General features: G+C 38.7%; 1 protein-coding gene across 1 annotated transcript in view; it reads left to right on the forward strand.

Moving 5' to 3' along the window:
• LOC135873634 (macrophage mannose receptor 1-like) overlaps nucleotides 1-16760 on the forward strand; it is a 61322-nt gene that overhangs the window by 11999 nt on the left and 32563 nt on the right. The window contains exons 4-14 of the mRNA XM_065398276.1: nucleotides 458-622; nucleotides 1218-1331; nucleotides 3802-3948; nucleotides 4916-5098; nucleotides 6434-6588; nucleotides 8285-8398; nucleotides 10037-10152; nucleotides 10736-10884; nucleotides 12741-12940; nucleotides 14214-14344; nucleotides 16192-16279. Of these exons, the coding sequence (XP_065254348.1) occupies nucleotides 458-622; nucleotides 1218-1331; nucleotides 3802-3948; nucleotides 4916-5098; nucleotides 6434-6588; nucleotides 8285-8398; nucleotides 10037-10152; nucleotides 10736-10884; nucleotides 12741-12940; nucleotides 14214-14344; nucleotides 16192-16279 (1562 nt within the window). The remainder of the gene's footprint in view (nucleotides 1-457; nucleotides 623-1217; nucleotides 1332-3801; nucleotides 3949-4915; nucleotides 5099-6433; nucleotides 6589-8284; nucleotides 8399-10036; nucleotides 10153-10735; nucleotides 10885-12740; nucleotides 12941-14213; nucleotides 14345-16191; nucleotides 16280-16760) is intronic.

A 16760-nucleotide genomic window follows, 5' to 3' on the forward strand; every position in this document is an offset into this window, starting at 1 on the left:
TAGAAACTATTTAAGGCTCAGTTCAGTTCTTGGGGCTGCTCACACAGCTTCCATTGCTCTCTGTGGTGGCTGTGTGCATAACTCCATCGAGAGAAGAATTGAGTCCTACAGACCTTTGCATAGATTTGTACTCAGCAGATTCCGTTGATAATATTCCGTGCAAATATGGCACTTTCTGTCCAGTTAGTTACGCTGCAGTCCGTAGTCTGAAGTAAACCCTACTAACCAAGTGTCCTCCCACTCCACAGGTGGCAATAATTGCCTGTTTCACATAATTGCTGGTGTGCTGGCATTATTATCTTTTCTCCTTGGCCTTCCTGAAATGTTCCCGGATTTCCTGTGGCACTGGCACAAGGACGTTTTATAAAAATATCAGACTCCGTTTGACTCCATAACTAATTTTACCTGGTTAGTCATCACTACTAATAATCAGACTGTATCTTTCATTTCTCTGCAGGTAAAGACACCATCAGATTTTGGAAGACAGATCCTTCAACAGGTTTCCACTACCAGATAAACTCCCAATCAGCTCTAACATGGCACCAAGCAAGGAAAAGCTGCCAGCAGCAGAATGCAGAATTATTAAGTATCACACAGATGCATGAGCAAATGTATCTAAGAGGTAAAGTAACAAACCACTAGAAAGCCCTGGCTTGCATTCAGGGAATACTAGGCATAGAATTATAGCTACCTCCTCTGATAGTCTTTTTGGAGCAGTGGGATGGAGGGAACTTGTTTCATTTTTAGTGTTTAATGCTTCTTCCGAGAGTTTATATAAAGGTGGTTAGCCTCGTATGAATGGATGTATGTGCTGATGGTTCCAATAATGTCAAGAAATTTGGTATTTTAGGCTACTTTAGGAATCGTTGTCAGTGAACAGAAGAGCAGTTTTTAACCTCCAGTTTGGAGCAGGATAATAATGAAATTGACCATTCGTTAATGTGTTTTATGTATAGCTTCAAGGCTGAGTTTACTCTATAGAATTTTGCTCATGTTCACTTTGCAATTGCTGCCATAAATAAAGGCTTTATTTCTCATACTGACTTAAGAAATGCAACTTCTTGTCAAAATCTCAGCATGAAATGTTAATTAACTTCTTATTAGCCTGTCTGAAATCTCTGCAGCATATACATGAATAATCTACAAAGTATAATTTTTACTGATTGGTCCTGTCCGAAAATGTAATAGTGCAGCATGTCATGTAATTTCTTGTTTAGGGTTAACTGAAAGTATGGGTTCTGCTCTCTGGACTGGGCTTAACAGGCTGGATTTAAAGAGTGGATGGCAATGGATTGGAGGCAGTCCTTTCAGATATTTGAACTGGGCGCCAGGTAGGTATAAATCTGTTGAATATTTAAAACCAGAATTCTGTTTTCATATCACCACAGTGGATCTCAGCTAGGGCTGCCAAGCAATTAAAAAACATTACTCACGATTAATCGCATGATTAAACAATAATAGAATACCATTTATTTAAATATTTTTGGATGTTTTCCGCATTTTCAAATATATTGATTTCAATTACAACACAGAATACAAAATGTACAGTGCTCACTTTATTTTTATTACAAATATTTGCACTGTAAAAAACAGAAGAAATAGTATTTTTCAATTCACCTAATACAAGTACTGTAGTACAATTTCTTTATCATGAAAGTTGAACTTACAAATGTAGAATTATGTAAAAAACAAAAAACCTGCCTTCAAAAACAAAACAATGTAAAACTTTAGAGCTTACAACTCCACTCAATCCTACTTCTTGTTCAGCCAATTGCTCAGACAAACAAGTTTGTTTACATTTGCAGAAGATGATAATGCTGCCTGCTTCTTGTTTACGTCACCTCACAAAGTGAGAACAGGCGTTTGCATGGCACTGTTTTAGCCGGGGTCACAAGATATTTACATGCCAGATGTGCTAAAGATTCATGTCCCTTGATGCTTCAACAACCGTTCCAGAGGACATGTGTCCATGCTGATGACAGGTTCTGCTCAATAATGATCCAAAGCAGTGTGGAGCGACTCATGGTCATTTTCATCATCTGAGTCAGATGCCACCAGCAGAAAGTTGATTTTCTTTTTTGGTGGTTCGGGTTCTGTAGTTTCTGCATCAGAGTGTTGCTCTTTCAAGACTTCTGAAAGCATGCTCCACACCTCGTCCCTCTCAGATTTTGGAAGGCACTTCGGATTCATAAACCTTGGGTCATGTGCTGTTGCCAGGGCCGGCTCCAGGCACCAGCGAAGGAAGCAGCTTGCCTGGGGCAGCCAATAGAAAGGGGCGGCACTCGGTCTGTTGTTGGGGCAGTACGTCTGGGTCTGCGGCAGCAATTCGGTGGCGGGTCTTTCAGTGCCTCATTTCCTCTTCGGCAGCACTTCGGCGGCAGCTCAATCGCTCCGCTCAATCGGGCTTTTCTTTTATTTCTTTATTTTTTCTTCGCCGCTTGGGGCGGCAAAAAAGCTGGAGCCAGCCGTGGCTGTAGCTATCTTTAGAAATTTCATATTGGTATCTTTTTTGCATTTTGTCAAATCTGAAGTGATTCACGTTGTCCTGGAGAACCAGAACAGAAATACAAAAGGCCCTCAGATCTAGGGGGTTTTGTCTAATGTGCACCCCCTCTCTCTCCGCAAGAAAGCACCATTCACTGGAGTGGAGTCCATCTCTTCAGGAAGGCACAAGAGGCACATGATGCTCAAAGACTAACTTTGGCATTAGACAGCCCCCAGTGAGAGACTGGGGGGAAGGGGAACTTTGAACTGATGATGATAATTAATAATAACCTATAAGATAATAGCCTGTGCATACAGAGATAGATATAGATATAGATATTTCTTTTTATTTAGATGGTTACATGTGGTTAAATACCCTTGGTAGAAAGTTATAGTGTGCATGTGTATCCAAATAATTATTTTTTAATATATATACTCTTAATATATTTAATGTTATTGTAGATAGGTGGAATCCAGTTCCATTCTGGTTTGAGTAAAATCCCTGTTATGTTTTGTTTTTGTATTTTTTGACAATCAGTTCTATTACTTTGTCTACTATTAAATAACCTTTTATCACAGTATAACCCCCCCCCCACACACACACACATGCTTCCCGGGTCTCACCTGCTGAATACATTATACCACCAGTGTGACAGACAATTGCTAAATCTTGGTCAGTGGTTTTGGGACAGGGTAATCCATGTATGTATTTCAAATTATAACACAATAACTCTACTCTGAGAGGTCAGTTTACACATGCATAATTTTTACTGTGAACAAAAGCGTGTTCAAGAATCTATAGATGACTACAATATTCCAGTACTATAAATATTGAGTTAAATTCTGTCCTGAGATTACGTGGATATAAGTAAGGGCAGGATCTGGCTCATTAACTATACTTCTAAGCAGTTGTATCAGCATCTATTTCAGCTTCTCTTGTAAAATATCAGTTATAAAACATTCAGAAATGTATGTGTGCGCCAACCATATTTTTTATCATAAAAATATATTTGCCTTTCCTATAAATTCAGTATTTCTTGTTTTTCTGTCTTGTATTATGATGGGATTTTTAAGCTCAAAAGGATGATGGAACTGAATGAACCTTGAGTTCAGATGCTTTTCCTGTTCCTTAAACATGAATAATACATATAGATATTTCTAAGACTGCAAATCTGAGTTTGGATTGAAACTGGGGAAAAAATGAGAATTTCCTGGTTAACATTCATCCAGGAATGAGCTCCCCAGTCATATTTATAACTCAGAACCGTACTTGACATACAGAGAGAGTCTCTCTTTTTGTGTCTTTTTTTTTCAAAGGAAGTCCCTCTCCAGAGTCTGGAAAAATCTGTGCAGCTTTAAATCCTGGAAGAAATGCTAAATGGGAAAACTGGGAATGTGATCGGAAACTTGGCTACATTTGTAAAAGGGGAACCACCAGTTTAGATTCTTTCACTCTCCCCTCGGGTAAGTCAGCCAATAAAAATAAAGTTTGTTGATCTGTGCTGTAGCATCCCAGGCTGCAAAGGTGAGCAGATATAGATAAAATGCATTTTATCTTTGTATGAAATTATGAACTATTTTCAAAGGGCAGGAATTCTTTTCCTAACGTACACATACACTCTTCTGTTTTGTTGGTTTTCATTTTGCAATCACTCTGCCCTTTACCCTGTTTAAACATTGTGGGCTGGATCTTATAACCCACTGGCACAGTAGTAAGTAAAGATGGGGGAGGAGAAAAGGAACTTAAAATCCACCTTTTCCACAGCATTTCTGCCAGTCAAATGCTTCACTGAAATATTCACAATAGTGAGCATAAGAAGGGGAGAAGACAGTTGAAACAAAGTGAATCGTTTTTTCATAAAGGGGAAGAAAGTAAGAAGTGAAAAAGCAAAGGAAGAAAACAGTAACACATCACAGAGGTGGTGCACAAGTTATTTTAAGGGAACAGGGTTTTTCCTTGTAATTTTTCCCTATATCCATATCTGGGAAGTTCAGCTAGTTCCATATATGGTCTGATGTTTCTTAGTGAAAGCATCTATTTAAAAAATACTCAATCCAAAGGCATTCAGCGTTAGATTACAATAATTTCTGATGTTCAGTTAACTGAGAATCAGTTATGAAATAATATAGAAAAAGATGTTAATACCTACACAATACTTAGCTGTAATATATGAAAAGCTTATATCTGACATTGAAAATAGTAGCTATATTCAAATGTGTACATCTTACAAATTGTAAAATGTCCTCTTTTTCAAGTGTTTTAAAATGTTCATATTTTTAATCTCATTTGACTATACTGATATTTTCTATAGCAGATTCTGCATGAAATATTAGACCTGACCTTCAAACTTTTATACAGAATGAAAGCAAATACAGTCAGTTTCATTTACTTTGTTTTTTTAAATTATGCTGATACATTGTTTAATTTTAGATGATTTGGGTCCTATTAAATGCCCAGATGGATGGATGTCATACGCAGGTCACTGTTACATGATTCACAGGGAGCCCAAAATATGGAAAGAAGCCTTGACTTCTTGTAGAAAGGAGGATGGTGATCTGGCCAGTATCCACAACATTGAAGAGCACAGCTTTATAGTGTCTCAGCTTGGGTTCAGTGAGTATTTTCACAGGGCAGTAATTTGCCTGTGTTCATATTTATAATTTTCCAGTTGGCTGGTTTATATTGTTTAAACTAAAATGTCTGTAGCCAAAGAACATAGATCAGAGTTCACTTGACATATGGAGGGGATAGATTTTATTTGATAAACGATGAAAAATAAAGTACAGTTGTACAATATGGAACTATCTATCTATCTATCTATCTATATTTATTTTTAAAAGCTCAAAATTGTAATTGAAACTTCCTTTCAAAGTGAACAAAACATACAATTTGAACTGAAACAAAATTCTTTTGACTTTTTGATTTGCTGAAAATTTAAAATGTTTTTTTACCTGAAATGATTTTTTCCTCAATTTTTCAAAATTATCAGTGAACTGAAAAATCTATTATTTACCTACCTATTATGAAAGTGTGGATTCTACTGTGAATAGCAATGTGAGGTACTTATTTTTACCCATTTGTCTTTGAAGAGATGTGGCATAAGGTGAGTAGGGTACATACATTTTGCTAAAAAGTTTTAAAGGTAGAGTAGGGTGAATAGCAGATTTTTTTGATCATTGGCAATTCTGAAAATTTGGAAGGAAAAAATTAGTTTGGAATCGGACTGATTTTTTTTAATTTATTTTTTTTTAATTTTCAGAGAATCAAAAAGTTGAAGAAAAATTATTTTGGATTGAATGAAACATTTCATTTCAGAAAAATGTTTCATTTCAATTTTAATCACTTAACTATTTTTGAATTTCTAAAATTAAAGATAATTTTTTAATGAAGTCTTTCAAATCAAAGTAAAACATTTTGTTTTGAAAATGTCAAAAATAAATGGGGTTATTTAGTTATTTTTTACCTTAAATGAGCAATTCAGTGAAATTTGACAAATTCACAAAAACATTGGTCACTAAATCTCCATTTTTTTTTTCCACCCAAAAAAAGTATTGGCAAAAGAATTTCACCCAGCCCTACTTAAAGTGTTGGTTAAAAGTATGAGTAACTTTTTTTTTTCTTGGTAGGTGGCTACAGTGTGTGAGAACAGGAAGTATGCTTTTTGAAGAGTTAAAGTAAAGTTTTGCTTGCATTATTTTATTCTAAATATACTGGCAATGTGTTTTGGACAAAGTCTAGAACCATGCTATTGTAACAAATAAGACCCCCAGTTATTTGTCTAACTGTTGCTGTTAAGAGGAGCAACCAAGGTTTTTGATAAAGCAGCAAGAATTCACTTCTTTGTGCTACATCTTAAAATTCTTGAGCACAACTTCCTCATTCCAAAATCAACATGAAACTTTATCCTATAGACGGATTGTTAACACACTAACTGCTTTTATGTTTTAGAGCCAACAGATGAGCTGTGGATTGGACTGAATGACTTTAAGGTTCAACTGTTTTTTGAATGGAGTGATGGGACTCCTGTGACATACACCAAATGGCAACGTGGAGAACCAACCAGAACAAACAGGCAAGAAGACTGTGTAGCTGTGAAGGGTCAGGTAACGTAATCCGATCAATATTAACACAGTTAACATGGAAGGTCGCTTCCCAATATACATCTGGTTTTGACCCCCAATTTCACCACCTAGCCAGGGCCAGACTAAAGAGTAGGTTCTACAGGCCCATGTTGAGGCCTAGAGTCACAGGATGAGATCAGAGTGATGAAGAATCCACCACATAGTACCTAAGTTGTTTCAATGGTTGGTTACAACTAACCATTCAATGGTTAGTAAGATGCTAAGAATTTGCATCTTATTTCTAGTAAAAATATATTCTAGCGTCAGCTTCAGCCATTGTTATACTTTTGCCTGCTAAATTAGAGAGCTCTCTGCTACCAGAAATTGATTGTTACCTCTTAACCTTTTCTTGGATAAACTAAATACACTAAGGTTTGCTTTATTTTTGGTGAGGAGTGGTGCCTTTCATTAGTTTGTGGTGAATTATGTAATTATTAGCTGTGATTTATCATTCATAAGTATATACTATTTAGAGTGGTGAAGGAAGTGGCTGCCTACTTGTTAAGTGGTATTTCATGCAGACAGCACATTTCACCAGTGCTTTGAGATCTGCAGTGGTTGCCAGAGAGCCTATAGGTGGAATTTAAGGTGCTGGTATGGTCAATAAAGACCTATTTGATTTGAGCCCTGCCCACTTGAAAGATTCTCTTTTCATGTTAAACTGAGATGCTTGTGACTTTTGGAGACATTCAAGCTAGTACACATTGTCTGTGATGAGTCCTTGACTGACTTCCTTCACTGCCCCCTTGGACTGACAAACCAGATTTGTTGTATTACAAAGTGCTCTCCAAGGCTTGCTTATTTACTGGGGGGTAGGTGGGAAGTGGGGCAGGCATTTGGTAGAGACAAGTCAATTGATTTTGTATGAAATTAAAATGGAATTAGTTTAACATCTTTGCTGGTGGCTGAAATATTGTTACTATTTTGTAGCAACATTGTCAAAGGCAATTTACTGTGCAAGTTATATTATGGATGTAATTTAAAAATTGTACACATCCTTAGATTCAAACTAGTGTAAATATTGAATTAGATTATTATTAGCACAGTGCCTAGAAGCATAGTGGTGGACAAGGACCTCCTTGTGCTAGGTGCGATACAGAAACAGAACAAAGACTGTTCCTGTCCCAAGGAACTTACAAGCTAAATATAAGCGAGAACAGAAGGATACAAATAGACCAATGGGGGTGTATAAGGAAGGAAAGAATGGCAGAATATTAGCTAGTATGATAGGAAGTGGTCTCAGCACATACCCAAAGCTAACTGACTAATTGTTGTTTCAGTACAGAAAGAGCTAAACATTGACTTTTAGTTTAAAATGACATTTATTTCAGATTAAGTAGATGAACAAGAAAGACCAAAAAGAAAACCACCATGTGCGCACAATGCTTGTGTCTGCTCTGTAGCAGACTTCAGTAGAGTAGATTTGCTGACAAAAGTGGTCTGGACACAACCTTCATAGTACCTTTGCCTGCTCCCACAATGACACTGTCACCACTATATGCTCTGTGAAAGTAATGCAATTTATATTTCTAAATCAATTAATAGAAGAGCTTAAGAAAGAGAAATAAACAGGATTTTCTCTTTTAAAGAACAGGACAGATAAAGGAAATGAGCAGTTTTCTAAAGACTCTGAATCTCTTTTTCACTGACATTCCTTTCTTCCTAATGCCATATTCAGGATGGCTACTGGGCAGATCATCTTTGTGAAAAGAAAGTTGGTTACATCTGTAAAAGGAAACCGTTATCACAAGTATCTCAGGAAATGGAAAGCACAGATGCAGGCTGCCAGAAAGTAAGTAGGCAGTGAGAGTACCATTAATTTTCAAAATCAATGGGAGCTTTGCTTGCAAACAACTCAAAATGAATTATATGGATATCCAGGAAGTTAAATAGTATTACTAGGTTTCACTCTCTTTCAGTTACTCTGTCCTTCATTATGCCATCTACAATAACCACTTTTGAAGGAGACTAGTATTTTTGCTGTAAAGAGTTGGTAAATTATGCATATTGATTATTTCTAATCTGAAAAAAAATACTACTTCAGTTAAGACAAATCTTGTCTGAATTCATTTTTTATTTATATGTATGCTCCCAGACTGATAGCAGGGGCCGGCCTTAGGGAAAATAGTGCCCTGGGCAAACTTGTATTTTGGTGCCCTTTTCTTTGAGTTTGAGAACAGCAGTATGGGGTGCTGGGCATGTGGACCAGCTCCTGGCCCCAGGGCCCAGCTGAGCTATACAGGGAGGAGTTTTTTGATCCCGGGGCCTTCCCTAACCGTACACTCCCTGACCACCTAGCATGAGGAGAGCAGGTGCGCAGCCACCACCAGTGCCCATGGGAAGGGGGGACACAGCCACAGTATTGCCAACTCCACGTAGCAGGAAGTTGCCAGACAAACCCTGAAAAGTTGCTAGATGTCACTATTTAAGCACTCAAAAGGAGTAAAAAATGTCACTAAACAAAATTTCCAGAGAATTCCACAGAGAATTTTTTATATGTATACAATATGTATGTGCCCAGGCGAATATAGTCACAAAATCATTCACAAGCAGCTCAATAGTGTTACTAAAATGCATTCCATGCTCTTCTTACTACACTCTTTTGCACACCAAGTCAGTGTCATTAGGTCTCAGTTGAGCATGTCCTCAGAAGGAATCGCATTCTAAGGCTTCTTGGGCTGAGATCACTATAATCAGCAGGCGAGGAAAAGAAGTGTGTGGAGGCTAATTAAATTAAAAGACTAATTAAATACTTTGCTAGAGCCGGCACACTTTGGAGAGAGCAGCACATTAGCCAGGGCTTGTGTTTACCCAAATGTGTTCTTTCTTGCAGCTCTGTAGTAGGTAGCACACCCTGTGGTGCAGAGAAAGATGGCTAATGAAGCAGGCAGTGCGGGGGAAGCAGGATAGAGGGCAAGGAGAGCCACATGGATGGAAGGTGGGGTGGGCTCTAGTGCAGGTATGACTTTCTTCTAAACAAGTCAACTACAGCAGACTGGCATCTATGTCCTTCAGATCTGGCACAACTCTGGAGGCTGTGAAAATTTTGCAGTAGACCAAGCACAAATTGAGACTACTCCATTTTCAGCACATTGTAATACGGAAATAGTACTGATGTCATTTTACTCATAGTTAGGCAGACAGAGTTAGTCAAACATCACTGTAGGTTTGCATATAGTGTTCCTTCAATTAAATTTACAAAACCACGATCCCTAGTGGAAATGCTGAGAGTAAGTGCTAAATAAGAATTTCCTGCCTCTGATGATGACATTCTTTTCTTTTTTTCCTCATTATGTCTTAATTTGGCTTTAATGATGAATTCTTAATTAATATGTTATTAATACACTTCAAAATTGGTAGAGTTCATTCAATGTGTAGTATATCACAATTTGTCAAGAACTCATGCAGATGCCTGATGGTCATTTTACAGGGCTGGAAAAGATATGGCACATACTGTTATTCTATTGGACAAATACCCGGAACATTTTCAGAAGCAAATAAAATATGTGAAAGGAATCAGAGTTACCTAGCTTCAATTGAAAATAGGTACGGTAATGACTTTTTCTTTTACTTTTACATTTGTGCTAATGATGGAAATAACTTAGAGCCCTAAGTTCTAAAACAGCCTAGAACTTGTTTATCAATCTAATGTTGTGTCAAATAAAAATGGTCTAATCTGCAAATAAAAAATCAAGGTGGAATGTTAAAGTTACCTGCTCCTGTGATTTTTTTTTTTTTTTTTTTTTTTTTTTAAAACAAAATTTCCTTCCAGGGGAATGTGTCATTTTTGTTTTGGAAAAGTGCTTTTCTACATTATAAAACCACCACCTCATGCCATAGCTGCATCCCTAATTTTAGTACCAAATGGTCAGTAGAATGCCCGAAAACTGAGACAAAAGCAAACAAACGAAAATCTGACTTCCTCTTTCCCATCCTATCCCTCAGGCCTTCATGGTTTAGTGAACAGCAGAAAAGAAGAACTCAATTGTTATAAATTATGAACATTCCAAAGTTAATGTGCTGCCTGAATTACGTTAGTAATTATATCTTGTTTAGTTTTAAAATAAATACTACCATGAAAACAAAACTCAATTTCTCTTTGGTTTGACACTTCTTTTTCTTTTTATAGGTATGAACAAGCCTACCTGATTAGTTTGGTTGGGCTGAGGCCCGAACAATATTTCTGGATAGGTCTTTCAGATGTAGAGGAACAAGGGACTTTCAAGTGGACCAATGGTGAAGCAGTTCTGTTTACTCACTGGAATTCAGCAATGCCTGGTATGCACTGCAGTACTGTGTGATGTATATTGTCTGTACTTTAAATATGGTCTTAAACAGTGGTTCTCAAACTAGGGCCGCCGCTTGTTCAGGGAAAGCCCCCGGCGGGCCGGGCTGGTTTGTTTACCTGCCGCGTCCACAGGTCCGGCCGATCGCGGCTCCCACTGGCCGCGGTTCGCTGCTCCAGGCCAATGGGGGCTGCAGGAAGCAGCACGGGCCAAGGGACATGCTGGCCGCCCTTCTTGCAGCCCCATTGGCCTGGAGCGGTGAACCACAGCCAGTGGGAGCTGCGATTGGCTGAACCTGCGGACGCAGCAGGTAAACAAACCGGCCCGCCCCGCCAGGGCCTTTCCCTGAACAAGTGGCGGCCCTAGTTTGAGAACCACTGGTCTAAAAGACTGAATGTTGAATCTCCAATGAGATTTCATTCTCTATCCCTTAATAGATTTTTACAGTTGTTGATAGTTCTCAATACATCTTTATTGATTGGTTTCATTGTCAGGAGATTTGGTATTTCTATTCTCAGAGGAATGCTATGATTTCTGATGTGCTATCTCCATAAGGATAACCTGCTGGCTAGTCTTCACAGGAAAATTAGATGACCTCACAGAACCTTAAGTGGGAGGGGGGAAGTGCCAGAACGGCAGCAGTGTTTGGTTTGCTGGGGAAAAAGGTATACCGCTTTAAGAGGTAGAAAAACATACTAGTGCAGCCACAGAGCGGGTCAGTGTGGGGGTGCTGACTCACCCCCCGCCCCCCCAAGTGACCTGACTGGAAGGGAGGGGAGAGTATATAGGGTAAATGGGCAGGAACAGCCCTCTCAAACCCAGACTAAATGAGTACTCCTAGACAGTTATTAATAAAGTTGCAGCCTAATTAAACCATATCCAGTGTCTCCTGTTCTTCTTCCCGTATGGCCGGACAATCAGAATCCTTGTTGTTGTTGTTGTTATAGGCCAGGGTCACAGACCACTTCCTAGAGCCTTGTGTCTTGAGTTGGTTACACATTCATCCCCCTAACTTGGGTGATACTTAGCACTGGATAGAAGTGGCCCAAATAGAGAAATAGTAGCTGTGGTGCTATGTTAGAAATTAAACGATTGCATAACTAGAGATTATCATACTTTGCTTGTTGCATTTGTATTGCTAGCTGAATATATGGAAACTTCCTTGCAAACAGATGTCTGGAATAGTTTGTTGGGACCTGATCCAAAGGGAAACACTCACATTAGCTTCAATGGGTAGTGGATTGAGCCTTTTATCAGCAAGTTCTTTAAATCATTTTGATACGGATGGATTTTTTTTAGGTGATTTAATGCTCTCTCCTCTATATGGGAATAACGTTCTGCATACCATTTTCAGGACTTCTCATGGTCAAAGTGGTGAAGGTTCATGTTTAAATTCTATAGGGGTTTCCTTTTTGCTAAAAGTGCTCATGGGACTTAGCATATCACGTGTGCTGCTGGTGTACGTGTGTATATATATATATACTGAGGACCTGATTTTTGGTGACACTAAAGCCACTTTACATAGCCAGAGCAGAGCCCTTGTATTTACACTCACATTAAGGCCCTTTACATGACTAGAATAGTAAACGAGCCCAAGTGTAAATGGGAAATCACGTCCTGGATGCCTTTGCAGTAAAATCTCCATCTTTTACCTCATAAAATGTCTTAAGTTAACTAGAAGTTTCATTTTTTTTGAGCTACTCAGGGCAGGGACTCTGTCTTCAGACCATTGTCTACCATTTAAATATTACAATGCTATTAAAAAGTGCTGCTGTAAATATATAAATAATAATCAATTAATATGTTATATTATTGTCAACTAATTTGTGCTACCTTTTTCTCATTAAGGAAGAAAGCCAGGCTGTGTTGCTATGAGAACCGGAACTGCAGCTGGATTATGGGACATTCTTAATTGTGAGATGGTGGAAACATTTCTCTGTAAACAATGGGCTGAGGGAGCGACACCACCTACTGTTTCTCCAACAACTCCTTCTCCCACATGCCCCCAGGGTTGGGAATCAAGCGCTTATAGTAATTTATGCTTCAAAGTAAGTTCTAAACTAGTCAGTGGAGGGTGAGAGGCTTCACTCTTGATTTTTAGGAAAGGAGGGGACTCAGTTCTCTCTGCCTTATCTGAGACTAGACCAAGCTCTCCTCAGATAACTGAACTCAGTCCTAAAGATCCAGGTCAATTCCACACCAACCCAGGAATGGAAGAAGATCAGCTGTCCAGTAATATCCTCTGACTTGGGGATGGCCAAGGAAGGCAGTCCTTCTATGTGAGGTGTTGGTACTAGTGTGAGTGAATATTGCTGTGAATGTGGATATTGGAGAGTGGAAAAGAAAGGAGGGAGAGACTGACAGGGAAGGTGATTGAAGGGGAGGAAAGTGGTTAAAGAACACAACCCAGAACAAGAGAAGAAAAGCATCAGTGGGATTATTTACGTGAGTCATGCCAAGGCAGGAGAGAGAGTCTCAGGCTTGGCCCATGATAAGAACAGGACGTTGCCCATATTCTTTAGGCTAACATCTATCAGGGATGCTGGTGGGTTAATTTAAATTAATGCTTGGGAGGAGCTTTGAGCGCCTCAAATGAAAAGTGATAGATGGCAGATGTCCAAAGACATAAGAAAGAAGTATTTTTTTAGAAGACATTTGAAATGATCTAAGAAAGAAGTGCAGGACTGGGTGCAAAGTGTTTCCAACATGCTTTGGGATTCTACAGAACAAAGAGTACTAAATAAATGTAAGATGTTAATAGTTTTTCTTTTAGGAGACCCTGTCCTGTCTTGTTTTAGTTTTGTAATTTTTTGTTTTTTGTTTTTTTTTTAAACAAACCCAAACAAAGGTAATTTTGATTCTGGTTCCATTATCCCCTTATTGGTCCGGTCAGTCCTGTGCTCACCCACTGCCCAAACCTCTTCTCGTGAGGCGTAAGCCACCCTAGTCAGCATACCCAGATGCTCCTCACTCCACTTTTTCTCATCTCTGACAATTCTCCCTCCCACTCATGTCACAGGGTATCCTTGGCACTTTCACAGCTCCTATGAGTTGTAAACTGACTTCTTTCCTTCTCTACTATTCTAGCAGCTACAAATCCTGCCCAATATTCCTCACTTCTGTGAGTGAGTGATAGAGCTTCATGCAAAGTGAAACAGTTAAATTTACAAATAGAGCACTCTGTAACCTGTTACCTGTACATGACATACTCTTTGACTTGTCTAGCTGTACAAAATCCCATTTTTAAGGAAAAGAGCTGTTTCTTGATTTTATAATATAACGTAGTATAGAATATTGTATTGTAAACTATATTCTCTTTAGTGTTTTTGTAAGAATACAGAACAACAAAAGAAAACATGGTTTGAAGCTCGAGATTTTTGCAGAGAAATAGGAGGAGATCTGGCTACCATCCAGAGTAAGGAGGAAAATCGTATAATAAAAACTGCAATAAAGTATGTATCTATTATATTTTATTATAATTAATGATATGTCAAATAATAATAATTAGAAATGCTCTTTTATCCTTTGTGAAATAGTTAGTCTGTAAAAGCAGAAAAATCCTCTGTGTTAGTCAACACTCAAATTATTAATTTTTCTTAGTGGTCACATTTAAAAACAATAGCTTGGGTATATACAGGAGCTTCATACATCAGTGTCATGATATATGAAATATGGTTTGGGAGAATAGAAATTGGTCCAGAGTTCATTTGTGCAAAAACAGCTATATTTACAAAAATAGGAATAGAAAATGGGGCCAACTTTTGTGACTCATCTTTAACTAATCACTGATTGAACCATTTTCAAAAAAAAAAAAAGCAGCCCTGAATTGACAGACATTTTTCTTTCTTAAAAGAAGACACAATACAGAAGAAACAAAGGTTAAGATCAACATTAATAGTTTTAGTTTTAATTCATCAGCCTCTTCTATGGAATCAGTATATGGTAATTCCTCCTCTAGGGCCTCTCCTGTACATATATCACTGTTCCCTGGTTAACGACATCTCTGACCTCTTTGTCGCCTCCTGGAGAGCACTCCTATTTAGGTCTCAGGCCTCTAGCCATCACCTTTGTCAGGGTGGAATCTCATGCTCGTCTCACTCCAGACCAGGTCCTTAGGCTGCAGTCTCCTGTAATGAACTGTGACCAACTCAGCGGGTCTGAGTTTAGTTCAGCACCTGCAGTTCTGTTCTTTCAGGGGCAATGGCAGAGTTATCTAGTGACCATCCAGCTTTCAATAAAGCAAAGTATTATTTTTTCAGATAAAAGTATTACAGATAATACACATCTTAAAAATAATAAACTGCTTCTACACATGCCTCACTTATCACATAGAGGCTCTGATAGGTTTGAATTACTTCAGGTCTTTTCTGTGCGGCCTGTCTGTCTTGGTTATAATCTCCAGTCTGTCCATTCTTGGATAGAGTGTGAGTCACTGTCTCTGTCTCTGGTCAAAGCTGATATTTTACATGATTTCAAGTCCTTTGTTATCTTACACTTCTTGAACCAGATCAAACCAGTTTATGCTATTCCCAGAGGGACTAGCAAATACTTGTTACCTGTGTTTTATCCCCATTGTCTTAAATTCCTTCAATAAACATCCTTAATCTTACCCATTGAGCCAGGATAAAAGTCACTAGTCTGCCCATAAAGATATTGATAACATTTATGAAGTTAATACAATCGTTTTTGAATACTCCATGATTCCAGGGCATTGCATTGGTCATATCATATACCAATGAGTTTGATCTGATGATACTGGCAGCAGTAAATAATTTGAATTTTCAATTGAAAACTGCAAAATGTCAATTGATCTCTCTGATGGATAATAAGGTATTTCTATAGAGAACTTGTTGAAGTACTGTAAGGTCCTGATCCGACGCTCACTGAAGTCAGTGGGATTCCTTCTGCTGCTGCGGGGAGCCCCGGGTCCTTTAAATCCCCACCAGAGCCCTGCTGCCGCTGCCCTGGGGCTCTGGCAGCGGGGCTCCGGTGGTGGTTTAAAGGGCCTGGGGCTCCGGCCGCTGTGGGGAGCCCTGGGCCCTTTAAATCACCAGCCGGTCTGGTCCGGCATGGCGTGCTGGCTCTTGCTTTCACCTCTGGTTTTTCCCTGCTCTCCATGTGTCCGTATATAATGCCTGCATCTGTCACTTTCACTCTATGCATCTGAAGAAGTGAGGTTTTTACCCACGAAAGCTTATGCCCAAATAAATCTGTTAGTCTTTAAGGTGCCACCAGACTCCTTGTTGTTTTTATACTTATACCTATTTATATACTGTTCTCTTCCTGTAATATATACTAGAAAAGGTGGATCCTTATTTAGTACTTATTGGATTGGTATATTTTCCTTGAATACTGACGAAGGATTTGCATGGAGTGATGGCTCTCCGGTGAGTAATTTAATTTTTAACCACATTTCTGACTTCAGGATGTCTTTTTTTTCTCTATTCTTATCTCAGCCTATTCCTGTTGTCTCCTCTCCATTCTTTCATAGGCCCTAATCCTGCCAACACTTCACTTTACTACTCTGAGTATCCCATTGAAACCAATGGCACATTTGAACATTGATCACTTTGAAATCCATGGGATACTCATGGTAGTAAAGTTAAGCATGCGTGTGTTTTCAGGATTGGGGCCCCGGGCCACCCAACTGAGCTCCCAGCCTTTCCTGAAGAAATGCTTCTGCTACTATTCACTACTCCAACTACAGACTTCAGTTAGAGTCAGTTGCCTTGTTCATGTCAAAGCATATAGAGCATACTATCCTTTCTAAGGGAAACCAAAGATCTCCAGTCATTGCTTTTGAAAGCCAAAGCATGTACAAGAGGTTTCTAATACCACTAGCATTAGCCTTGAATCCTGGGAACAGTA

This window comes from Emys orbicularis, chromosome 2, assembly GCF_028017835.1.
Source record: "Emys orbicularis isolate rEmyOrb1 chromosome 2, rEmyOrb1.hap1, whole genome shotgun sequence".
Classification (NCBI taxonomy): domain Eukaryota; kingdom Metazoa; phylum Chordata; order Testudines; family Emydidae; genus Emys; species Emys orbicularis.